Source organism: Amphibalanus amphitrite, unplaced genomic scaffold, assembly GCF_019059575.1.
Source record: "Amphibalanus amphitrite isolate SeventyFive unplaced genomic scaffold, NRLGWU_Aamphi_draft 000031F_arrow, whole genome shotgun sequence".
NCBI classification, from domain to species: domain Eukaryota; kingdom Metazoa; phylum Arthropoda; class Thecostraca; order Balanomorpha; family Balanidae; genus Amphibalanus; species Amphibalanus amphitrite.
In genome coordinates, this window is record NW_024881527.1 from 637581 (window position 1) to 663922 (window position 26342).

General features: G+C 48.1%; 2 protein-coding genes across 5 annotated transcripts; one reads left to right on the forward strand and one right to left on the reverse strand.

Annotated features, from left to right (window-relative positions):
* The first annotated feature begins 649 nt into the window (after window positions 1–649).
* LOC122367544 (methylmalonyl-CoA mutase, mitochondrial-like) lies at window positions 650–19928 on the forward strand. 2 transcript variants are annotated; one of them, XM_043340758.1, is made up of 14 exons: window positions 650–865; window positions 9668–9840; window positions 13085–13279; window positions 13888–14071; window positions 14354–14536; window positions 14792–14941; window positions 15622–15753; window positions 16124–16300; window positions 16627–16816; window positions 17110–17315; window positions 17751–17903; window positions 18263–18409; window positions 18697–18913; window positions 19292–19928. In XM_043340758.1, exons 1-14 carry the CDS (start codon window positions 851–853, stop codon window positions 19369–19371), a joined length of 2202 nt encoding a protein of 733 aa, XP_043196693.1. In that variant the 5' UTR covers window positions 650–850; the 3' UTR covers window positions 19372–19928. The 2 variants fall into 2 exon arrangements, with proteins under 2 accessions (XP_043196693.1, XP_043196701.1); XM_043340766.1 differs by lacking the exon at window positions 650–865 and adding an exon at window positions 9095–9299.
* On the reverse strand, window positions 19832–26089 carry LOC122367554 (phosphatidylinositol glycan anchor biosynthesis class U protein-like). 3 transcript variants are annotated; one of them, XM_043340779.1, is made up of 9 exons: window positions 26057–26089; window positions 24153–24276; window positions 23606–23805; window positions 23102–23276; window positions 22389–22605; window positions 22057–22194; window positions 21567–21840; window positions 20878–21167; window positions 19832–20583 (listed from the first exon to the last, which is right to left on the reverse strand). In XM_043340779.1, the coding sequence occupies exons 2-8, from the start codon at window positions 24274–24276 to the stop codon at window positions 21057–21059; spliced, it is 1239 nt and encodes a 412-aa protein (XP_043196714.1). In that variant the 5' UTR covers window positions 26057–26089; the 3' UTR covers window positions 19832–20583; window positions 20878–21056. The 3 variants fall into 3 exon arrangements, with proteins under 3 accessions (XP_043196714.1, XP_043196723.1, XP_043196730.1); XM_043340788.1 differs by lacking the exon at window positions 26057–26089 and adding an exon at window positions 25959–25971 and having other exon boundaries at window positions 24153–24311; XM_043340795.1 differs by lacking the exon at window positions 26057–26089 and adding an exon at window positions 25330–25348.
* Window positions 26090–26342: the final 253 nt, after the last annotated feature.

The window sequence follows — 26342 nt, forward strand, 5'->3', positions numbered from 1 at the left end:
CACGGTGTTTTCTGCTGACGTCATATGGTGCTGCTCCACTAGCGCCACCATACGGCGTCAGCTGGCGAATTATCCAGTTAATACCAGAGCCCACGCCTCGTAATCAAGTTGTTGATTACGTTTTGGTTGCAATCTACCGCCTCACGATTTTCAACTTGAATCATTCAAAGATTACACTTGTAGAGTGACTTCTTCTCTATCGGTCTTAAAATTTTCGTGCATCTCCGTAGACCCTGAATCGAGATTCGGCCGTTTTCGTGACGGGCTGCAAACATGACCAAATATGGGCATAAAATAATCATGAACTTGATTAATCAAGTTCTTGATTACCTCCCCGTAGTTTGCCCAACTGATTTGTATGCCGAGAGAGGACCAGGCGGAGAGCATTACCAAGACCATCTATAAAATTATTACATTTAATTTAGTACTTGCTGTCTCTTTATTTCTTAACCGGTGATTAATCTCTGAATTGTAAAACTTTAGCTGTTGTGTAAAATAATTTGATCAGAATGGCACATGAATATGCATTGTACAACGGTGTTTTCGCAACAAGTTCGCACTAACTACGGCTGCAATAATTTAGTCGCTGTAACATTCCTTGCAATCAGCTGTTGGTGACGCTTCTGACGCATGTTTTCAGAAATGCGTAGTTCATTGGTGGTTAGTTGGTTTTTGCTCGGATTTTGCATGATTTGTTTTATGTGTAGATCGACCGGATGCTCATTATTCACCGTGTCACTATTTATTTTTAACTGGAAATCGCATATCTTTTTCTATCATTTTGATAGCAATATCATTCCAGAAGCCTAACATTGAGAGGGAGCCAGAGTGAAATTTTGATCCTCAGCCAATGCTGAAGGGTAAGGTGAGAGAAAGATTTTACTGAACTCTTTTCAGAAAGGAATTTCAAATGTATTGATGCATTATTCATTTTCCACTACAGTGTGCACTTCCTGAGGACTTAGCATAACAATTTCAAGTCCTTACTATTTGATTGGCTGTCTTTTTATGCACAGCAATGAAGCAAGTAAGGTTTATATAGCTCTAGCATTGACCCAGCTGTATTTTTTTCTTGCAAAAGCAGGTTTTTGAAATTGCGGGTTTTTGGCAGGTTCGGCTCAGCCAAAATCAGCTTGCGGGTAGTTGTGGTTGGGCAAGGGGTAGCTGCGGGGCGGGGCGGGTAATGAAATTGCAAATTTGTGGCATCTCTAATCACGAATATAGTGTTAGTTTTGAGTAACATGTTACGAAGGCACCAAAACTACTGCGTAAATGTTCAAATGGCTGCTAAATTCGAATTCAGCTAAAAAACTAGCCTAGAACATGAAAAAAAAACTCGAAAAAGTGAACCGAGGTCACCCGAGGTCACCAAAGGTCAATGACCTGACCTGACCTTCAGGTGACCTTGACACCCACCCTTATGTATGGGAGCAACATCAAATCACATGTTTGAACGTTTGAAACCACGAAAAGCTTGCAAACGCGCGGCTAATGCGAGCCGACATACGCCGAATCGCGATTTCGGCCAAACATGGTCACGGAAAAGAGGTCACAGGGCAAAGGTCATTGGGGTCAGGGTGATGAAATTTTAAGGGTAGGTGTAAAATTGATCAATGCGAGGGTACTGAAAGTTTCATCGCGATCGGCCGCTTTTTACGCGAGTTATTCGCGAAAAAACCTTAGGGGGGTTGCATCGACCCCCCCTGTGCCGGCAAGAGTTAAGGTCCTAGGTCATCGGCTGACCTTCCAGGTCAGGTCATGGACCCAAAAGTCGGGAAAATCGGGACGTTGGCTGTTAGAACGTCGTAAAGGGTGCTATGGTTTTTCGGGGTGCTGATCACGAATATCATGTTAGTTATGATCATGGATGATGTCTTCATGCATTTAGATCAGGTCGGGTCAGGTCAGGTCAGGTCAACCAGTAAGGGTTTTGCCGGGTATTCGTAGTAGGCATGGCAACCTCCTCTGACAGCTTCGTAACATGTTACGAAGGCACCAAAAATACTTCGTAAATGTTCAAATGGTTGCTAAATTCGATTTCAGCTAAAAAAATAGCCTAGAAACATGTAAAACTCGAAAAAGTGAACCGAGGTCATCAAAGGTACATGACCTGACCTAAAATTCAAGTGACCTTGACACCCACCCTAATGCATGGGAGCAATATCATATCCCATGTTTGAACGTTTGAAACCAGAAAAGACTGCATACGCGTGGCTAATGCGAGCCGACACACCGAATCGCGATTCCGGCCAAACATGGTCTCAAAAAGTAGGTCACAGGTCAAAGGTCATTAAGGTCAGGGTCATGAAATTTGCAGGGTACTGGTAGGTGTATAATTGATCAACGCGAGGGTACTGAATGTTTCGTCGCGATCGGCCGCTTTTTACGCGAGTTATTCGCAAAAAATCGAGGGGTGTCCGTTCGACTCCCCCCTATACGGGCGAGGGTTACCCCCGAGTTGCTGGGGGGAGGGCGTTCAACGCCCCAACTTTTTTCGCTGGGCCATAGCAAAAAAACGGCGCGCCGCAGGCGCGCCAAATTTTGGGTACCTGTAGGGAATTGATTGACGTTTATTGTGACAAAATTAAAAAAAAAATCGGCTGGAAAATTTTTGAGATATCGAGGTTTCAGTGACGTCATGATTTCTTGGTTTTCGACCAAAAACTTTATGTGTTCAAAAAATCATATAAAATCACAGAATAGACATACAGACATGCCGCCATTAGACTGACAATACCATGAACAATCAAATGGCTATCTTCGATTATTGATTATCGTTCCTCATTTTCCAAAATCTTGAACTGAATCTTGGCAATTTCTCATGACTACTTCACGACCATGATACATGCATTTCTTAAATTGAACTTTTTGAGCCAAACACGTACACATATGATAAAATGAATGTCACCATCGTGTTCTACGCCCCAAATTACCCATAAAACATGTGTCACAGGCTGCGAATATCAGTTTTGATTTTCGGGGATATGTGCCTACCCGGTTGACCTGACCTTGACCCTGACCTATGCTTGACTGACCCCTACATGGAGCTGTCACTCTTTTAGGCCTTATATGATGGATTGTGCACCGTTTTGACAGAGTTTATGACGAGAGGCGCCCATTGTGAAGTCCTGAAGTCCATGCTACTGAAAGTCCGATTTCAGGTGTTTGACCTGACCTTGACCAGACCTGTGACCTCAAAATTCAACTTTAAAGTTCTCATCTGAAGCGTCTCGTCGCGTTCTTTCGTTTGCCGCCTCGTGCGTTTCGCTGCGCCTATTGGTTCTCGAGTTATCGGCTGGGGGCGTTTAACGCCCCTCCCCCCCCCCAGCAAACGGTGGGTGGCGAAATACCCCAGCAACTGCCGGGTTAAGGACCTGCATCGGCTCTGAGGGCTCAACTTGGCCTTTTCTGGACTCTGGGGTCCAACACCAGCCCAAGCCTGTCTTTTAGGGTGGATGGGACGCTGATGGGACGCTGATCCTTGCCTCAAGGACCCGCATTAGCCTTTGAGAGCCTAAGTCGGCCTCTGATGGCCTCAAACTGCCATTTTCAGGCCCTGTACTGGTCTCTGAGGGCCTTAAACTGGCCTCTGAGGGCACAAACCGACCTTTAAAGGTCCCACACCGGTTTCTGATGGCCCATTTTCTGCCTCTGAGATCCAAGACTGACCCTTTTGTGCCTCTGAGGGCCCCGTACTGGCTTCTGAAGGATCGATGCCGGTCTCTGAGGACCAATGTCAGTCTTATAAGGGCCTCACACTGACGTCTGAGGCCCACATTAACCTCTGATGGCTCCAAATTGAGGCCCTATTTAGTCCCCAATCAGCCTATAAGGTCTCTGATGGCCCTATTTTGTTGTGTGGCTGGGGACCCATGGCTTACACCCTTAGGCGTCACGCACTGGCCTCTGAGAGCCCACATCGGCCTCTGGGGTTCCATTCGGGCCTTTGAGGCCGCTATGGCCATGGGCCCCTTAACCCGCGCCCTGCTGGGGGGGGGGTGTTTGAACACCCCCCCTTGTGGTTTTTCGCGAATATCTCAAAAACGGCGGCGCGGAGCGCCGCCGTTTTTGGTATACCTTATCACACATCAATTCTACACATGTTGTGAAAATTTCAGACCAAGGTCATTCAAGGTCAGGTCACCAGGTCACTTGAAGTGACCTCACCTCATAAAAACTTTCAATGTCTGTCATAGCTACACCGAGTGACCGATCGCTTTGAAACTTTCAGCGATTGCTTAGAGCAATAGCATGTACAAAATGTATATCTCAGAATTTTGATATCGATGACCTAAGGTCAGGTCAATTTTGCGACCTCCCCATTATAAGTCAATGGGAGAAAATTGAAATGCGCTTCTTTTGGATGAAAGACATTATAAACACTCCCAAACACCGAATTACAAGTGGTTTAGACACACTGAACTTGAAAATGGTGTCCGTGACCCTTGTTTATGCCCTGAGGTCATCTTAGGTCACGAATGGTATCTATCAGTTTTTCGCAAATAACTTTTGATAGAGGCATGCTAGAGCGATGAAAACGCCTTAGATGTGTTCAGCTCGACGATACGGATCGACTGATATGCAACATGACCCTTTCCGGTCAGGTCATGACCTTGACCTGAGGTCAAATTTTCAAGTTGACCTTTCAAGGTCAAGTTATAGTTCATTCGATGCGTCTTGACAAGAGGAACACGATGCCGGTAAAAGTAAGCTCGTACAAGGCTTGAGTCAAAAGTTATTGCAGAAAAACTGTTTTCGAAAAAATCGGCTATTTTTGCAGTTTTTGCCCCCTGCAGGCAAAACCGTTGACGTTAGGTCAAATCTGAGAGAATTACTCAGAAAGGGCGTTAATAGGGCTATCGAATGCGCTTTTCCGCGGCGCTGCAGCTCTATTGGTTCCCGAGTTATGCGTTGGCTTCTTGGAAATTTTCGACATTCGATCTGGAAATCGGCGAAATTTTGCCTTCAATGACCTCTGGTGACCTGACCTTTGACCTGACCAAAAAATTGACCGAAGTGATTTCGTCATTATTTTTTACGCTCTTTCGAACGCCGCCTTCCGCGTATCGCTACGTGGCCCTGGGGCCGATTCGAGATGGCGCACTAGGAAGCTAGTAAGACTAGGCGGCCAAGTGACACTTGATGGTAGTGACACTAAGCGGCATTTTACACCAATCGGCTAGTGGCTCAGCGCAAACCGAAATCGTCTAGTGACACTTGAAATCAAGTGTCACTAGGGCCTTAGTGAGCCAACGCGAATCGGCTGCAGGAGCCGAGTTACAAGGGGGGGTGTTCAAACACCCCCCCCCCCCAGCAGGGCGTGGAAATCCAGGACCCCCAGCAGGGCGCGGGTTAAGCTAGCACCTCCGAGAGCTGACAAAGTTACCAAGTTGCCCCCACCCCCAAACGCCAAGTCTGCTACCGCCCCTGCATTCAGATGCATCCATTGTAAAAAATAACCTGCACTGCAGTGATTGGGGGCTGGGGCACTGGCTGCTAGCAAGTTTTTTTTTTCCCGGGAAACCGAAGTGGTAGTTCCTACCGGACGTCTGGCCGGACCTTTATTTTTGCATTTGCTTCTGGGTGGGCAAATCGACGCCACTGGGTGGGCAATTGTGGTGACTGGGTAGGCATTTGCCCACCCAGTGGGTATGTTAGAGGAGGCCTTGACTCAGGCTGGTTCACTAGGGAAATAAAGGCGCCGTGGTGACGTCATCAGAGGAAATCCTTCACGCTCAAATGGAGGGGTCATTTGAATGGCTGATTTGGGCTTGATATAGTCATATTTGTTTAGTTTTAGCCCCATTTATTGTAATGAGGCGAACTCCGTAGCCGTAGCGTAGGTAGGAAACTCCAGCTCGGCGCAAAGAAATAATGAGCGAAAAAACTTGATTTGGTAGCACACAAAAAGACCATATCTGACGCTTTTGTTCCAAAAAATATTGTGTTCGTCTTTCATTAAGCACCCCATTTACTAATGCCAAAAGGACTGCACGGCGACTTATTCAAGGCTATAGAACTCCAGGTAAGGACACCAGCCGTTTGACCTTGAACGCCGCCGGCCGGCCGATGACGTCATTGGAGGCAAGCCGGCTCGGCGGACACACAGGGCGAATGCATAACGGAGGGGCGTTGGAACGTTGCGGGAGCCAGGGAGATATTTTAAAGTGGTTGCATACCACCATTGTTTGTTGATTGATCTACAGACTGCATCCTTTTAAACCTCGATGCATCCTAGGCCTGGATGGTGCGTACATTCGTGGAACGATCACCCCGTCCGACGTCCGTGGTCGAAGCTGTCGCCTGTCATAGTATTTAAGACACTAAGACTGGTGCAATAACGGCGATCCGATCCCGTTTCTGGCGAATTTAGAGGGGTCGTAAGGACCCAGGCCGAATGTCGCGGAGGCGCGGAAGGAGAGACGACTGAGCGGGCCGAGACTTGTATTGCAACTCTGGTTCTGATTCTGATTCGCCAGTGCCTGTGCGTTATATGCAGGGTGGTTGCACAATGAAGGACCGGTCCGCCGACCCGCCGGGTCGGTGGACGGTGCCGACACGTGGGGAAAGTGACGGCTATTTCTATGTAACAAAGCTTGCACGTGTACTCTCTTTATCATGATATGGAAGAAGGGAATCGGTCCCACATTATCTTCCCTCCCCCAGGGAAGCGTAGGGAACCGAAGCGATCATAACAAAGAGAGGAAACGTTTAGCTGACGGAGAAAGAAATGTTCATATGAGCGTATCACAAAATGGTATGAACAGATAAGTAAGTTTCGTGACAATTACACCTACTACCGGGCGATCCCTCCGCACTCTTGGCGGGGACCGTCCCTGGGCATCTCCATGGCCCTCGGCATCTCTGGCCGAATATCAATACAATATAATTTCAGTGAATTGACCACGATTAACGTATTTGAATGTTCATACCGTTGAGAGCAGGCTCTTTTTACGTTTACTAGTGTCAAAATGACACGGCAAAGTGCAGGCAAAAATTAAATGCACTTGCAATTTCTCCGTAAATTTTGGGGTGAGCAACCACAATGAAGCACAACAAACGACAGAACACTGACGAAAACGGATAATGAAACAGTACGGTTTTTGAAACACATCGAAGTTAAAACAAATTTCACAGCACAATTTCACTGTCACTTTTTGACGAAAATACAGCAAAAGTTCATAATGGGTGAATTTTCTTGATTTCGGTGCCAATTTGTCTTGAATTTAGCGTTGAAGTTTTTGTTTTATCTTCTCTCCTCCGAGCTTGAGTCCTTCAGCGAGGTGGTGTCCATCACTCGATGATGCTGAGGAGGACGGCGCGGGCTGATGAGCCGTGCGCTGTCGGCGGGCTCCGTAGTAGTCCAGGGTAGCTGATGACCTTGCCGCAGGGCAGATAGTCTTGCTGGGCAGAGCTACTCACTGGAGACGGTGCTGCTGGACGATGACGAGTCCAGGATGATCAGCTCCCTAGTCGATGACGCGACGTAGGGGCGATACACTGTCACGGAGCACGGACTAACCAGTCTGCGATGTCAGAGCAGATGTAGAGGCTGGGGTCCGTGGTGAGGGGCACAAGTCCCCTCGACCGCCGCTGCCACCATTGTCGCGGAGGCGCGGAAGGAGAGACGACTGAGCGGGCCGAGACTTGTATTGCAACTCTGGTTCTGATTCTGATTCGCCAGTGCCTGTGCGTTATATGCAGGGTGGTTGCACAATGAAGGACCGGTCCGCCGACCCGCCGGGTCGGTGGACGGTGCCGACACGTGGGGAAAGTGACGGCTATTTCTATGTAACAAAGCTTGCACGTGTACTCTCTTTATCATGATATGGAAGAAGGGAATCGGTCCCACATTAACCGGTCAGTCGTTGAATTAATAACCCGGATCTGCAGCGGGCCGCACGCACCTGAACAAGGCCATACGCGCTTGTAGCAATAGTCCTTTGAACAATGCGACACGAATCTGACCGTCTATTTTTAGGGAAACGGGGTGGGTGAATTGACAACCGATGGCTTAAGAGATGATGAGAAGGGATCCCGTCGTCGATTGTTGTTTGACAGACAACACATGTTGTACTGGGCGTATGACCATCAGAGGTAATGCCTGAACGTAGGCAAGCATAATTGGTCTGTCATATTGTTTAGGAATATAAAATGGTAATGGAGATCATTGAGGATATGATCTTTACATTACGGGAATTCACTAATTACTACGGCCCATAGGGGCACCGCCGGAGCTGTTGTTTTGCCATCGGTCCCAGGCAACTCCAGGGAGCTGCAGTACCCGGCGGCCAAAGCGGCCACCTCGTCGACTCGCAGGTCCTCTGGGATTCCGTGATGCTTTAGTGCTTCACCCACAGAAGCACGGGCATAACAGTAGGATGTGGGGCTAGGTGTCTGTCCACCTCTTCATTCAAAGAACAACGTGTACAGCGCCTGGTCCCGCCGAAGCTCGGTATCGACCGTGACTTATTCACAACTGGCGGATCCAGGAAGCGGTATTGGACACTGCGGGGGCTTACCCCATAAAGGTTTCTCGGAATTAATTTAAAAAACTCGGATTTCGATTCCTTGCGCACTGCTTTGCGGTGTGATTAACCAACATTTCCTCAGAAAAGTTTTGAAGTTTTCATTTATTCTCGAAAATCGATTTCGGGCGCTGCCCTGGTTGTTGGGGAAGACATTTGCCCCAAATGCCTTCCCCTGGATCCGCCAGTGGCCGTTGCCCCACTCCGAGCTTGATTAAAGACGTCTTCAAACCTCACCAGAAACCGATGGTAAGGTGAATTTAAATCCAATAACTCATCTCTGTCTGCCCGCCTAAATATACTACACATGGTACAGCACCCGGCCCTGTCGGAGCTATGAGCCGATCGTGATATTTTCGGCTTTCCCCATCCCAAGCTCGATTAGAAACGTTCTCCTTCCCCAATCCCCACCCGATTGCTGATGTCAATTCAAATTCAATGCCTCATCTCTGTCTGCCCGACCATAACCCATTCATTGCACACCGTTCATCGCCCGGCCCCGCCAGAAGTATCCTAGCGCGCTGAGCAGTTGCCTCCAGCCGCGTCATCGCGAGGCCCCGCGCGGCCCATAAATGAATACATTGCGCGAATAGCCGTGTCGCCCCCCTGGACTTATTCGGTTATTTCAATTTGAGGTGGATTATTATGAATTATTTTTTCCTGAAATAAGACTTGATTAGTAATTAAGAAAGTGTAAAAGTCAAGATATTTCAGCGGCATTGAGAACATACGAAAATGTACTTTCAGAGTGTGTCCAGACTGCCTCGCCTTGTAAGTTTTTGTTTACCGTTTGCTTGTTTTGTTATTATAAACATAGCCATTATTGCTAAAACGACGCCAGTAGTCAAGCATGACATGCGTTATTCAATAGCCAAGAAAAATCAACTAACAAAATTATTGTTAGTTAGCTGCCTACATTGACACTGTTAAACAATATTGATTTTCTAGTGCAATGCATGTTAATTGTTTGGAGATTTTCAGTAATTGGTAAATAAACAATTGTCTTACCCTTTGTCAGGCTGAACTTTTGAAGTACACACATGATTTACCTAGTGATCAAAGTAGGTACTGGAACTGCATTCACAGATCCGATGAGGGCGACCATTATTGATTACGAGAATGTTAATGATTTTTCACAGTTGAACCGGCTGAAACTGGTGAGGCATAAACACTCAACTACAGGGTTGGACCCAGAATGGGCTAAGCTTGCAACAAAACAGCTTAAATCTGAAGAGGTCCTGAAGAAGCTTGTCTGGAGAACATCAGATGGCATAGAAGTGAAGCCAATTTATACTGCAAAGGATGTGGAAAAGTAAGTTTTATGTGTTTATTTTGTTTTAGAATAATTCATTTTGGGGAAGTGAAGCATTTGAATAGATTATTCTGTCAAAGTCATCTGGCAATATTTTTCAAAAGATAAGGCTATGCTGGATAATTCTGAAAATGGGATAAATACCTGGCCAAGTTTTGTCCCAAACTTGTAATGAAGACAACAACACCTTTTGCTCTGATGGGGAAGGGGTCAATATTTGACCACTCAGTTTTTGCATGTGTTAACCCTATTCCTGGCGGGCTCCGCCGGGACAAGAAACTGGCGGGGGGGGGGGCCGATTCGGCCCCCCCTGAGATCTCGAGAACGAAGCAAGATAGCGACAAACGGTAAACGGCATCGGATACGCACGGTCAAGATCTACAATTTTTACTAAGGTCATTTTCAGGTCAGGTCAAAGATGACGTCACAGGGGTCGAAAAAGTCAAAATGGCGGCGCTAGATATGGAGAGAGTTTTTCTCGAATAACTTTCGAATTAGTCAAGATAGGAACAAACTAAGGGCATCATCGTGACCCTCTCGTCAATCCGCATCGAATGATATATATGTTGACCTCGCAAGGTCAAGGTCAAAGGTTGACCTCAGGTCACGTGACCTCGAGGTCATCATGTATATCATTCGATGCGTCTTGACGAGCTGAACACAATGAGACCATCCACGCGTCTGTATCTTGTTCCTGTACGGAGTTATTGGCCAAAAACCTTTGGTGACCTTTGATGACGTCACATGACCTCACAGCTGCCCAACAGCAAAACAGACCTCAAGGTAGTGAAGGTTGATCGTATATGAAGTCATGTATGGTATATGGGGCCATTCCGACCCGTTTTAGTGGTAAAAACAGGGAGTTGATTTTTCCCCCATTGACTTATAATGGGGAGGTCGCGAAACTGACCTGACCTTAGGTCACCGATATCAAAATTCCGAGATATACAAATTGCACATACTGGTACCCTAACTAAAGCCTGAAGAGAAGAAATTGATCGGTCAAAAACTCTAGCTCTGGCGTGATTGCAAACTTTTCTGAGGTAGGGTCACCAAACCGCCTCTGGTGACCTGACCTGAGGTCAGATCAGCTCAAAATTTTCAGACATGTTGCGTAGAAGCCTTTTAGGAAAAGTCAGAAAATTTGAGCTTCCTAGCTCAACGCGTTTGGGAGAAATAACCAAAAAACCTCAGGGGGGGGGGGGCTCCTGAGGCCCCCCCCCGCCAGGAATAGGGTTAAGGAAGCTGGGTCACTTTGTCACAAAATTTAGCATAGCTCTATTGATTTTACATCATGTGTAACAATTTTGTCCCCAGGTTCAGAACAATGTCAGGTCACCAGGTCAGGTTAAGCAACCATGCCTCTAAACAGCTTTGTGATCCTGTTACTCCTACAGTGTAGGTATTTCCTAGAAGCCTGTAACTCAGTGAATTACATTAGGGCATCAGTAGGTACCTACCAAGTACCAACTACCAATAATTCTAATATTTCATCTTTTTTATATGTGTGACCTAGGGGCAGGTCTGATTTGTGGCCTCATCATTATTATGCAAGGGAAGAAGTACAAATGTCTCCTTGTTTAAGGAACACATCAAAACCATATGGAATTTTCAGAGCTGTGACATCTCTACTCATAGGCAACGGGAAAGATGCAACTAATTGCCAGTGGTTACTTGGAAGGTCGTTTTAGGTCATCAAAGGTCACCAGCAGTTTTTGGCAGTAACTTTTGAAAGAGACCTGCTAGAGCAATGGAAGCGCGTGTCATGTGTTTACCCTCGCCGGTACGGGGAGCTTGATGTAACCCCCTAAGGTTTTTCGCAAATAACTCGCGTAAAAAGCGGCCGATCACGACGAAAATTTCAGTAGCCTACACCTACCCTGAAAATTTCATGACCCTGACCCAAATGACCTTTCACCTGTGACCTACTTTTCGAGACCATGTTTGGCCGGAATCGCGATTCGGCGTATGTCGGCTCGCATTAGCGGCGCGTTTGCAGTCTTTTCGTGGTTTCAAGCGTTCAAACATGTGATATGATGTTGGTCCCATGCATTGGGGTGGGTGTCAAGGTCACCTGAAGGTCAGGTCAGGTCATTGACCTTTGCTGACCTCGGTTCACTTTCCGAGTTTTACATGTTTCTAGGCTAGTTTTTGGAGCTGAATTCGAACTTACCAACCATTTGAACATTAACGAAGTAGTTATGGTACCTTCGTAACATGTTACGAAGCTGTCAGAGGCGGTTGACTCCTACTACGAATACCCGGCAGGACCCCTAGGCCCTACTGGTTGACCTGACCTGATCTGACCCGACCTGTTCAAAATGCATGAAGGCAACAACTGCGATCAAAACTAACATGAAATTCGTGGGCAGCACCCCGAAAAACCCCATAACAGCCACATTTTACGACGTTCTAACAGGCCCCGTTTTCCCCGACTTTTGGGCCATTGACCTGACCTCAGAGGTCACCATTTGACCTATGACCTTAAAACTGGGTACCGTTGGCTTCATCTCGTGACGACCTACAAGATGGTTTTTCCGTGAGGCTCTAACTCAGTTAAGGCCCAAACGCGAGTCTTACCAATCCCCCCAAGGACGCAAAATGGCCTGTGCCAGCGAGGGTTACAAATTCATGTAATATGTCCTTTTTGATCATGTCATGTGTCATGACTAGCCTGAGGAAAAAATTCCAGTTTTGGCCTTTTAAATTTAACTTATAGTTCAATGGACGCATCTAGAAGAAATAAGCATGGTGGTGGCAAAAGAAATGATATACATTGATTGAGACCAAAGCTATTGCAGAATAATTGTTTATGTTTCAACAAAATCTGCTTTTTCGTAGGTTTCGTACCTGTGGGCATGTAGCGAGAGAGTTTTGAAATCGGATGCGCTTTTCCGCTACACTATATGTAGAGCTCTTTTGGTTTACGCCTTGTACGCTGACTGGTAAAATATCAAATTCGAACAAAATTTACATTAAATTCTACCTTTGGCGAGCTTCAGCGACCTTAGCATAGGCCTGAGTGAACATGAACTGTTTAGTTTTGAAAGAGCTCATAGAGAGCTACCTGTCGTCGCTTTTCCTGCGTCTTAGTAACTTTTTTTTTAGATAACCGGGCATGGCCAAATACCCCTTACAAGCCATCATAATCTCGCCACCATTGCCATTACCATTTCCAGCACCAAGAGGTGCGTAAGCTGACCGTTCCATTTGCCGCCTGCTCCCGCTCGACATGTGTTGGCAGTGTTTCCGCCGAGCTGCCGGGTCAGTTTCCGTTCACGCGCGGTCCGTACCCCACAATGTACGCCCAGCGGCCGTGGACCATTCGCCAGTACGCCGGCTTCTCCACGGTCGAGGAGAGCAACAAGTTCTACCGGCAAAACATCAAGGCCGGACAGCAGGGACTCAGCGTGGCCTTCGATCTGGCGACACACTGCGGGTACGATGGGAAATGCGACCATCCCAGAACTTTGGGTAATGCTACGGTCTGTTGGGTCACTGCTATGAGTTAATTGTTACAAGAGGGGCGAATGTAGTTCATTCATATTGTTGGTCTTTGTTTACGTGCTCGTGGATGTATTTTTAATAGAAAAGAATGTGTTTTACATGGATAGCGATGTTGGGTCAGGTCAGTCATACACGCAGCATCATTGAATTGCAAAATGCATCGGTGCTCTTTTAGTTATCTGGCTGGTACAGTCCACAGCAGAAGTAATGTGGGGTTTCAGTCATGGGTATGTTCTGCTTCTGAAGCTTAGGAACGATTAGCCAGACTACAATGAAACTTTGAATGTAGCTTGTATGTATCGTCACCCTTGCAGCTGCAATTTTAGCTATTGACATCTTCTTTTCGATCACTCCGCATTAAACAATCGCCAATCAAAGCCAATCGTTGAGATTGGTAAAACCCTACATTACTTTAGCGGTGGGCTGTACATGGCAAGCTCATTATTTCATTAGTGTTTTGAGGACATAGTAATATGATACGAATATGATAGATTGCATGGAATGCGTCCAATTCCTCTGACACTGCTGGCTGATCTGCAGTTACGACTCGGACAACCCGCGCGTCTCCGGCGACGTCGGCATGGCCGGCGTGGCCATCGACTCTGTGGAGGACATGAAGACGCTCTTCGACGGCATCCCGCTGGACAAGATGTCCGTCTCGATGACCATGAACGGAGCGGTCATCCCCATCATGGCCATGTTTATCGTCACCGGCGAGGAACAGGTACAGCGGAACGATCTTCTGAGATGAATAAAGATAATTTTACTCGAGTCTTGAACATCATTCTTTGCTGATTGATGTAGCTTCCAAACAAACTTAGACTTGAGAACAAAGTTAGACTTTCGATTGCTTCGCTGATCACTTTTTATCATTCTTATCGAACTTTCGGAGTGTTAACCTGCACGACGGTATCATAAAACAAGCACGTTTCCTGCACGTTGATTTGTTTGCCTAATGCATAATTGCATATACAAGTATCGCTTGCTGAATGCATATCGTTTTCAGGGTGTTAGCACAAAGCAACTATCTGGAACGATTCAGAACGACATTCTGAAGGAGTTTATGGTTCGCAACACATACATCTACCCTCCAGCTCCTTCAATGAAGATCATTGGAGACATTTTCGCCTACACTGCCGAGAACATGCCCAAGTTCAACTCCATCTCCGTTTCGGGCTACCACATGCAGGTATGACGTCCTTTATCGCATGCGCTATATATTACCTATTTCATGAATCAGACACATGAGTTCTGAACAAACATACCATAATTGTTCTTGGCAGAAACAAAATGTGATTACCCAAAGGCGTCCAGTCAACAAATCAAATAATCGCTGTTTTGCTAGCATCATTACTCACAAGTCATAGTCTGATTGTTATATTTTGAGTAGCCATTGTATATTCTGTGCTGTGACATCCCCTGTGTTTCTCGGCTCGCTCAATAGGAGGCAGGCGCCAGCCCGGTGTACGAGATGGCCTTTACGCTGGCCGACGGCCTGGAGTACTGCCGCACCGGTCTGAAGGCCGGGCTGGACATTGACGCATTCGCGCCGAGGCTCTCCTTCTTCTGGGGTATCGGCATGAACTTCTACATGGTGAGTCATCTGGGCTACCTCATCTAGGTGGCGAACTATCTGAGTGCACAAAGTATGACGGGTTTGTTATAGTTCGTTTTTCTTAAGTTTGCCCCTCACTGTAAACGTCTTTTTGAACACAGCACGAGAATTGCTAGCTGAATTACTGAGAAAACTGGTTAGCGCACATTGCATTGTAGATATGAATAATATTTTCAAAAATAACTTTTGAACACCGACGATTTAACGTTATGTTAAGCGCCGTGCAATTTATTTATTATTTCAGACATAATTCCTGAGAAGTCGTCTATCCCTGTGGGGCTGTAGGTATTGGCAAATACGAGCTAAGAATCTGTGAAATAGTAGAGAAATTTGATCAAATTGATCGTCTGTGAAATCTGGTCAAATCAATGTGCGCCAACCAGTTTTCTCAGTAATTCAGCTGGCAATTCTCGTGCTATGTTCAAAAAGACGTTTACAGTGAGGGGCAAACTTTAGAAAAACGAGCTATAATCCATCTGGCTGCTGCCAGTGGATAGCTGAAATGACGTGAGCAATTAGAAATGTAGAAGTAGATACCGGTGAACAACGAATTGACCGTTTCGTGATTTTCACTTACTAGTACCTTCTCTGTGGATGCTTGCCATTACTTGATAAGCATATCATTCTATCTTGTCTGACGGCCGTGGTATCTATCGCAGGAGATAGCCAAGATGCGAGCCGCCCGCCGTCTCTGGGCCACTCTGATGAAGGAAAAGTTCAACCCGAAAAACGACAAGTCCATGATGCTGCGAACCCACTCACAGACCTCCGGGTGGTCTCTCACCGAACAGGTCAGTCGGACGTCAGGTTCAGACGCTAGGTCAATTACAGGTCACACGCCAGGTTCGGCTCACTGGTAGCTGACTCTATGGAGTGTTCTCTGCAGCTCACTATTCAGTATTAAATACGCAAATAAGCATATGCAGGTGAAGAGATGTAGGACATTGCAAAGCTTTTCTTTGTCCTTTTGACTAAGCTGTCTTTGTTTTATCACCAACCTGACTATCGCCTTGTGGAAGCCGAAAAGCTTGTCATATTCTGCATATTTCCTGAAGAGTTTGGCCATCCGTCCTTGTGCTTCGTTCCTTCATCACCCGTCTCACTGCATAGTCCGCTATCTGCTTCGTGTCTTCATCACGAGTCTCCCGGCGTCTCGCACAGGACCCGTACAACAACATCATCCGCACGACGGTGGAGGCGATGGCGGCGGTCTTCGGCGGCACGCAGTCGCTGCACACCAACTCCTTCGACGAGGCGCTGGCCCTGCCGTCCGTGTTCTCGGCCAGGATCGCGCGCAACACCCAGATCATTCTTCAGGAGGAGACGGGCATACCCAAGGTGGGTCAGGGGAGACCGGGGGATACGGGCAAACGCAAGGTGGGATAGTGGAGATGGGAGTAGATGGGCATACCCCAGGTAGGGCCTTGTCTTGTCCAAGGTAGACTAAAGAAGACCGGGGTAAACAGACATACCCAAGGTGGGCTAGGGGAGGCGGGAACCATCTTTGCCAATTAGTCTGCCTTTTTCCTCCCTCTTACTTTGCCTCATTCCCGACACCCAATCCGGAGTCTGTCTCTGACTATCTCTCTTATATGATGATTGTCATGGTCATCATCATGATCATCATGATCAGCGACCCTGACTATGCCCCTCGCCGTCACCAGGTGATCGACCCGTGGGCCGGCTCGTACGCCATGGAGGCGCTCACAGACGAGATGTACCGGGCCGGCCGCGAGGTCATTGACCAGGTGGAGGAGATGGGTGGCATGGCAGAGGCGGTCGCCTCCGGCTGGCCCAAGCTCAAAATCGAGGAGTGTGCTGCCAGGAAACAGGCCGCCATTGACTCCGGCACAGGTGGGTAAACAGTAAACACGACCCAAGATGAAGATGGGTCGTGGTTGACTGGAAACACAGTGATGCTGGTGTGGACTGTGGTGGAGGATAGAACAGTGGACGGTAAGAACGGAACAGCGGAGTGGGAACGGATAAGTGGACTAGGGGTAAATATTAGTAGAGTGTGTTGACTGGGTATATTTTTTTCGGGATTAATTGCACGGCTGAAGTTATGAAACTAATTTACACGCCCGTCGTCGTGCCGGTCGTCGTAAATCCCCACTGACCAAACGGCCCGCTCTCTCCTTCACCAGAGGTGATTGTGGGCGTCAACAAGTACCGTCTGGAGAAGGAGGAGCCGCTGGACGTGCTGATGATCGACAATCAGCAGGTGTACCGCGCCCAGTGTGACAAGCTGGAACGACTGCGGGCCTCCAGGGACCCGGCGGCTGTCAAAGAGGCGCTGGCGGCCGTCACTGAGGTGGCCAGGACCGGGCAGGGCAACCTGCTGCAGATGGCCGTGAGTTGGGAGAGGGGATGGGAAAGGACGTGAACTGAAAAAGGGTCAAGGGGTTCGCGAGTTGTATGAGTAAGTAGGAGTGGGGAGGGGCAAGATCGTTAGTTGGAAAAAAAGAAACTGAAGAATGTCTGGATGGCAGTGAGGTAGGGAGATGCGTAGAAACGGCAAATCCGTAAGGTTGATAGTCTAATTTAAATTGATAAATAAAATTGTCTAATTTCCATCCTAATGATGCCCGTTGTGATACAACGAAAACGACTTCCGATCCAAACCTGGCTGCTCAACTGAGCCTGCTATCGGCGTTCTTTCTATTTGTACTGTCTGTTACCCGCGTCCTGACGTGCACCGCGTTCTATGTATAACTGCTTTGTAGTGTTCTCGAACTTATATCTCGTGAACCGCGCATAACCCGTGTGTGCTGTATTTTTCTGCCAGGTGGCGGCAGCGCGGGCGCGCGCCACCGTCGGTGAGATCACCCAGGCCATGGAGGAGGTGTTTGGACGTCACGTGGCCACCGATAAGTTCGTCTCGGGCGCGTACAAGTCCGAGTACGCCGACACGGAGGGCCTGCAGAAGGTCATGCAGAAGGTCGGTGATGGACGTGTGGTCCATGCTGTGCTATGTGCTCTACATATTTACGTCCCCGGCTCCGCTGTTCAGGCTCTCTAGTTTTACCCTCACCGATTCAAGTTGGTCAATGTTTCACTTTCCTCTTCTCAATCTTAGCAATAACCGATGGCACGAATAAGTTGATAACTATGTACCACACTCGCAAGTCAATGCAATCGATATATTTTGTAGCATACGCTTTTTTCCGTCCAAGCGTTGTAACAAGGGTAGGCAACGTTGCCTACAAATTTAAATTGCAGTTTTATGGCGGGCAGCTAGGGTCAAATTCAGTCTTCCCCGCTACAATCAGACCGGCTGACCTGACCGGTGTGCCTTAGGTGGAGGAGTTTGCCGAGGAGGAGGGCCGCCGACCGCGCATCCTGGTCGCCAAGATGGGCCAGGACGGACACGACCGAGGCGCCAAGGTCATAGCCACCGGGTTCGCCGACCTCGGCTTCGACGTGGACGTCGGCCCGCTGTTCCAGGTTGGTGAACGGACTGTGGAACGCACCCACCTCCGATCGATCTCATGGATTCACCCTCTTAGCCAGGCAACGACGATAGGCTGGCTAGCAATGCAGCCTAGACCCGTTGCAATTCTCAGAAAGTTTTCGATTGTCAATCTTCAACACAAGACTAGGTCTGTATGAAACCTAATGGATATTTATACCTACGTTAGTCGCTTGCCAATCTCCGAATTTTCAATCTTCCTTCTGCTAGGTCTGCTCCTATCCACGCGCCCCCTGACCTCCCCCTCCCACTGCTCCCACAGACGCCGGAGGAGGTGGCGCAGCAGGCGGTGGACGCCGACGTGCACGTGGTGGGCGTATCGACCCTGGCAGCCGGCCACCGTACCCTGGTACCGGCGCTGGTACGAGCGCTGCGGGAGGCCGGCCGCGGGGACGCCCTGGTGATTGTCGGAGGCGTCATCCCGCCGCAGGACTATCAGATGCTGTTTGATTGTGGAGCGGCAGCCGTCTTCGGCCCCGGTGAGGAGCGGGGGTGGGTTGGTGACATGGTCGGGGTAGTGCGGCTGGGCTAGACCCGGCGGGGCTGGGGCGGGGAAACGGGTGGGAGCTTCTCTAGCCGAGGACGTTGTTGTCAGACATTGGGTACTTGGTCGTTCGGTAATGATCTGGAGTGAAAAAGTTACAGCGTATATCGGGGCAATCGTGTCGGTACATACTACATACGTTCTGTGGCTGTCTGCTTACGCTGAGGCCTGATCGACGTTGCTGATTATCCGTTTTTTTTTTTATCCTAGTTTCTTCTTGCTAGTTCGCATGGGATACAGCTTCAGTGAGGACGTGCAGCGTTCCCTGCCAGCCCAGTGACGTTTCCTGACCGCTCTTCATTCACCGTTGCAGGAACCAAGATCCCGGTGGCAGCCCTGGAGGTGCTCAACATGATCAGCTCCAACCTCAAGAAGCAGCAGCAGACTGCCTGAGCCAGTCCCTTCTCAGGAGACACTGACAAGACAGAGTCTCATCAGTCAGCGATGGCTCAGCGCGCGTTTTCCCTCCGAGCACGTGAAGTTCACTGACAGGTTGGTGCGTGGCCTGCCATTCACACATCATGGCATTGATGTAGTACTGCTGCAATGCGTCCTTACGGGCAACGGAGGGGCTGGTGTATGGTGTATTTTTGTAGGGACACCTTTTGTGAGAGCGCCGTTGCGCGCCACAGGTTGTGGCGGATGTTGTGGCCCCAGAATTGTGATAAAGCTCAGTCAGCTCAGCGGTGGTCAGCTGGCCAGTGACCGAATTTCAGTGTCGGTAAATATGTTGTTTGTGTTGGTGGGAGGTATGGGGACGATCTGCACTGTTTCAAGGGTTGGCGAGGAATCAGTCACGATTCAGACCGCCGCACCTTTCAGGCCCCGGGTACTGGCCATTCATTTGACAATATGTAGACTGACAACTGTATTTATGTAATATGTACAATAATAATGTAGTGCAATACCGTGCCGGTGGATGATGCACGAATAAACGTGTGTGATTCTCATTCATCTGCTGGTAGGAATACACAGAGAGCGCCTGTGGCGACAGGTATTTATTACCCGGGCCGTACAAACAGACACAATGGTGACATGATGGAGTTACGATGGCGACTGAAGTACGTGACGGTGGCGTCACATGACAGTTATACGGCAAACGTGACTGGAGTTCGCGGCGACCATCGTACGGCGATGATTGAAACAAACAAAGTGACTAACTGACAAAACCGTCCAGCGGAAAGACCACGCAACACTGCCGGGAGCAGCACCAGACATGGGCTTCACTGGACTCGCGAGATACGTCGGCATCTCAGTTGAAGAATAGCACTGGCTAGCAGTACCGCAATTAATTATATGCAGGACTCACTAGAAAATGAGCTATGGCATCCCCCGAATCTCAGCTTAGCCGTACGTGCCCTTCAGCTTCAGCTTCCCGTCAGCAGCAGCGGACTGGACTAAATCACGGATCACACTCACAACCACGCTGCACTCTTCAGTCTTCAACGGAACCACCAGGCAGTGGCCCCTTCAGGAAAACTTGATGCTGTTTGACATCAACAGCGTCCCGGTGCATTGTGCATGACTCTTTTCACTGACTTCACTGGACCTCACGTCACTGATCATGACGTCACTGGTCCATAATGGTCCTGGGCCCTGTTTCACCGGTGATAGCAGCACGCTACTATCAAATTGCGCGAGCTGACGTAATGTGATGAGGTCACACTAATGACGTTTCGTGTAATCGGTGAGCTGCGGTTGGAACAGAAATGCTGTCTCGTTGAATTGCGTTTGATACATTTGTTTGATCGCACGGCCGTGAAGATGCTAACAGCAATATTTGATGACATCACACAGATTGACGGCGTCATTGTTTGTTGATGTTTCCATGGAAACCCAATTTGACACGTGTAATAGCAGCGTGCTGCTATCACCGGTGAAACAGGGCCCTGACATCACTCATGGTGGCCACTGGTCATGACATCACTGGTCATATAACCAGTGACAGACTGGGCAGCCGGTACTACCGGCCGAACACAGGCAGTGTTTTCCTGTGTTCGCCCACCGGACAGCGACCACGACCGACCGGGCAGCAGGAGCGCCTCACAGCCCTACCCTGTGTATTTGTGTGCGTGAGATCAACAGAGAACGAGCTTGGCCGGCTTTCCTTCCACCTCTTTGGCGGTGCCGTGGGTGAGCACGTGGTCCCGCTTCAGCTGAGCGAACAGCAGATCTGTCACCAGGAAAATCTGTCGAGAGGAGGAGGGACGTCAGTCACCGGGCTAACCCGAACGAGTTTTACTTTGGGGTTTGGTGGTTTGAATGGCAACAGCGAGCATATAAACAGAAAAGGTGGCCCAACGGTCACCAGAACCATTCAATTCCATCCCTATCTAAAACTGACAACAGTACCGATACCAGGTAAAACGTTAGGTATCACAAGATCGACTGTCATTTGAAGGCATGAAAGTGGAGGAGGCATGGAGACTACAGAAAAGCAGGATGAAAAAAGCCTTCGATCATTTCCACATCGGCCACCCCAGGCTGATCTATCAAAAAATAAATGATAAACCACTCTCCAACACGTCCAGTCACCAGACCTCGGCGTCACATCGCCCTCCCTCTCAGTTGCGCCACTTTCGGCTCACCTGCGCCGCGTTGTAGGCCAGTGTGACGGCGAAGAAGAAGTTGGCGTTGGCTGAGCCCGCGTGGATCCACAGGGTCCACATGACGGGCGCCAGCACCATCACAGACGCATAGAAACAGGTGACGACGAAGCCGTAGCGCGCATGCGGCGCCAGGGGCCGCCAGAGCGGCAGCAGGGCCAGGTAGAGGCCGGCCTCGGCTACACTCGGGTACGACTTGAACGTCACCATGAGCACGAGCAGGGCGAACATGACCAGCACGGGCTGACCGCGGAACCTGGAGGGGGCGGGGGTGCAGGTAAGGTAACTACCTACCGGGTATCACAGCATACATATTCTTCCATTAACTTGTTGATACCTACTTCATTCAACTATGCTTGAATGAATAGCTGTTACCGTTACGTTTATAAATCAGCGGCATCGACGTACATATAACAAATTGAACCACAATATGAAACCTCACTTTTAAAGTCCGAGGATCGAGAGCACCTACCGTAATGTCAGAGGCACCGCGTATATGAACGCGTTGATTTGGAATGTGGCAATGAAGAGCGACTCAAAGTGCTGAAACATCTCGGTGAAGAAGTACCAGAAGAGGCCAACGTTCGGCGACAGGTCCCACGTCCACAGGCTGTCGGGGGAGCCGTCCATAGCGTCACGGACATATTGAAACACGATCATGAAACTAATCCACGGGCATGAATCTCTAAGTTGGTGCAGTGTGCACATTAACCAACATAAGCAAGACGAGTCGAAAGTCTGAACTTTCAACCCCTCCCCCCCCCCATATCCTCTCCACGATCTCCCGGCGGCAGCTGTACGTACATGAAGCCGTAGGTGGACCGGAGGAAGCTCCAGTCGCCCAGAGCGTGGGCCGAGAGCAGCAGCAGGCCGGCCCAGCAGCCAGCGGCCAGCAGGGCGGCCAGCAGGCGGCTGCGGCCGGCGGCGCCGACGGCTGCCAGCAGCGGCGCCAGCAGCACCACCGGGTACAGGTCCAGGTAGCAGCTGACCGACAGACTGCACAGGCACAGCCACCAGCGCTCTGGGGCGCCGGGCGGGCGACGGGTCACGTCGGCAAACGACACATAATTTCGTTGTGAACACAGTCAACACGGTCAACAGTCAACCGCATGGGTGATAACGTCTCGATGCTATTTCACACCGACTGGCAGACTTGCTCTATTTAAACCGCTTTCGGTTAGGAGCATAAATTTTATTATGATCTTTGGAATACTGAGAATTCCCAAACTCCAAAAACATTCAAGGACATTCGTCGGATGTCAGTAAACATTCCACACGTCCGTTAGCCCCGTTCGCCCCGCCATCTCCCCTCGTCCCAGCTCCCCTGTGGTCCCCCAAGTCCTCCATTGACTGGATCTGTTTCTCCCCCGCCCCTCCACTGACTGTACCCTATCCCTCTCGACCTGTCTTCCACTGACTCAGATCCCGTTTCTCACCAAGTCCCTGACCCTCACTGACCGGACCCTTGCCCCTCCCCTGCCCTTACCTGACCGGACTCGTCCCTCCCGCCCACTGACCCGTAACGGCCGCGTAGAAGACTAGCGCCAGCGGTAGCTGGTGGAGTCCTGCCGTACTGAGCGCAGCGCAGCTCACCGCCGTGCACGGGTTGAACAGGTACACAGCGGTCACGATCAGCGGCACGGGGGACGGAGAGGAGGGTGGAGCGGCGCCGGAACGGACAGCTGGCTTCTCCTGTAACAGGGACATGACAGTCATTTCACCATGGATATGTCACACTGTCAGTGTGTAGGTGAATGTGATTTGATTTTTGCATGTGTGCTCTTCAAGATTGGGGTTTGTGGTGGAATGAAATTATACTGAACAAAGAGTATTATGGTGTTAAGAATAGCTACACATTTTTTCAAGTACATTGAGCCTTGACACATATCATACAGAACATAGGTGAGAACAGCATTCACTGACAATTATGTTGCAATCAGTATAGTAAGAAAAGATAAGGAATCATAAGGAAGATGAGTAAAACATGTTTTTCCTTTTTACATGACAGAGCATGAGCTTACCTGTTTCTGAACAAATTTGTCAGCTGTCCTCTTGAGAATGTGAGCCGTCAGTAGATCTACCAAGATGAAGAAGGCAGGTACAATGCCAGCAAAGTTTTGCAGAAGGAGGTTGTACAGTAGTAAGGTTAATGGTGGCTCATGGACCATGTCACCTTCGTAGGGGGATATATCCTGTCCCATCAGGTATGATCCCTCAGTCACTGAAAGAAGAAATACATTTCAACTTCAGTTCATGAAGAACAGTCCTGCAGATACAGGAAATCAAATAAGTACCTGTTTTCTGACATGCTTCATTGATTATTCTTTGGTCAAAGTACTGGTAGCTTATGCTTGAGGTTAGATGTTGGTGCTCGGTAGATGTTAAGTTAGATTAAGTGAGGTAGATAACCTCTTCTGGCACTCCTTTAACATGTTCAAAAGCCTTTCAAATTACAAATAGAATGCAGCAATACAATTTATTCTATAATCTAATTCACAAATATTTTAGTTTGCATCTGAAATCAATCAACAACCTTAAAAAATCGTCAAAGTATTGTCCTAATCTCACCTCTCTTCCATGATGACACTGGAGTGGAAAATATTGTGCCATCACAAAGATTCTTGAAGAAGTCATTGTGCATCAAATAAAGTCTGACAAAAGCTCCTCCAATCAAAAGAAGTGGCTCCATCATCTGAAAGGTTAACAGCAGAGGGCTGTTCACGGACCCTGTGTGCCACCGCGTCCCTACGTCAGCCTTCCGTCACCGCACACAGCGACCGCTGTTGCCGGTCCGGACCGGCCACAGGGGACCGTCCACCGCACGCAGCCGTGACGTCATAACCACCTACCCATCCCCTACCCCCACGCCTGCTGCACACACCGGCACCACATACACCGCACTCAGCAGTTTGCGGTGTCCGTGAACAGCCCTCTGATCAACATTTTGTGCTGAAAATGTTGGCAAAAACACCATCAAAATAATATTTGGTAGTAACATGGAAGACGTCACTGTCTACTACATATGTCAAGACTAATAGAAAGAAATACAATGAAAGCTGAAACCCATTGGCATCTTAATCCCCTATGCAACTTACAAACAAATTTTGATCAGACAAACAACATTGAATTTATTTCCTGAAGGCTGCCTTTGGACTTCCCCAGTTCCTGCAAATCCTTTGACTTCCACTCAGTCCCTCTAACCAGTTCTCATAAAAATTCCCTCACTCCTCCAAGCTTCTGCTGATCCAACAATCACTGCCAATGTTCTCCTCCCTCATCACAACATCAACATGAGTTGGATTTTGGGAGGAGTCTGAAGAAGACAAACATTGATATTGGTGCAAACATCAACTGTTTAGAAGCAACATGAAAACTGACAATGTGTCAGTGTATTGAAGAAAGGTATGTTCATTGTGATTTGAACCATAAAACGTAAAAAAACATGTAATGTGAATATTGCCTGTTGAGACATCTGGCTATTGCAATTCGAACTGCTGTAAGGGGAACAAGTAAAATTATTATATTCCCTTGTAATTGCCAAAGGTCTCCTAGCTCTATAGCTTTGGTCTAGACTGCAGCCTACCCATAAGTACCTACTTATCATTTGTCACCAAATGCTTGAAGTTTGAACCAAATGTTTTAAGCTAAGGCATGACAATTAATCATTCTCCTTGCAACATAAATAAGTTCATGTTTGTGTTGCCTACATATACATGCACATCAATATACAAAATGCATACATTACCTATGCCAAGGCTATACAAAACCTTTTATGCCCCCTATCCTACATGTATTATGCCTCGTAAGTCATAACCTTATCAACTTGTGCACCGTTTGACTTCAACACTTCAGCTTTGCGGCGGCCAGGGCAGTACATCAATATCTCATATGTGGCTGCCAGCGGCGGCTATGTTTTAGGGCCTTGGTGGCAGCTACCGGCTGTTACGGACTAGCAAGACTAGGGAGAGCCGAGAGGTGTCCTGACTTAGCGCGTACTGCGTATTTGGAGACTGAGATGAAATCACAGCAAAAATTGAAATGGATTAAGGAGACAGCCACCTGACCTCAATATCACTCCTGATGCTTGTAGGTATGACCAAGGTATGAGGTTGTCGCAGATTCTTTTCTAATTTTTAAGTTGTTAAATGTTACTAGCTTGGTTACTAATTTTTGTTGGTTACTTAAGGATTTGCTAGGGATTACGGCTTGGTTGGTTGGCTTGGGTTAAGCACCATATCCGGTGAATCAACTGCTAACCGGAACTCTCACGCTCTTGCTCACGCTGTTCCAAGCGGTCAGCCTCAAGATTTCTATAGATAGTCAGGCTTGGGTCAGGCAAAGGATTACGGCATTATTCAAAGTATATAAAAACACCGCATTATATATATATATATATATATATATATATATATATATATATATATATATATATATATATATATATATATATATATTCTTTTTGCTATCTTGACCCATAGATATTCTTGCTTGATCTGACACCATCACCATTGCCAGAAAAAAAGACGACACAAATGAATGTCCTATCTGCGCTAGTGCTGTCTCAAAACAGTGCTTCCATATGCGAATTGGCTAGCGGAAGAGAAAGGATTTTTTGCACCTTTGAATCTCTGACCGCGTGTGTAGTGGCTTCAGCGGCTTCAGCGCGTCGTTTGGTGACAAAACACAGTGATAAATCACAAATCATTTTGATTAGTTTAGTAATCTTATGACCAGATCTTGTGACCAAAACAATCAGCG

Bases quoted from the DNA above. Each gene is read 5' to 3' on its own strand.
- LOC122367544 (XM_043340766.1), top strand. From the start codon at position 9,264: ATGTACTTTCAGAGTGTGTCCAGACTGCCTCGCCTT. The intron at 16,817-17,109 runs GTGGGTAAACAG...CTCCTTCACCAG, and splicing joins CGCCATTGACTCCGGCACAG to AGGTGATTGTGGGCGTCAAC. The intron at 18,410-18,696 runs GTTGGTGAACGG...CTGCTCCCACAG, and splicing joins ACGTCGGCCCGCTGTTCCAG to ACGCCGGAGGAGGTGGCGCA.
- LOC122367554 (XM_043340779.1), bottom strand. From the start codon at position 24,276: ATGATGGAGCCACTTCTTTTGATTGGAGGAGCTTTTGTCAGACTTTAT. The intron at 23,806-24,152 runs GTGAGATTAGGA...TTCTTCTTTCAG, and splicing joins AGTGTCATCATGGAAGAGAG to TGACTGAGGGATCATACCTG. The intron at 22,195-22,388 runs GTACGTACAGCT...CTCCCCCGACAG, and splicing joins CGGTCCACCTACGGCTTCAT to CCTGTGGACGTGGGACCTGT.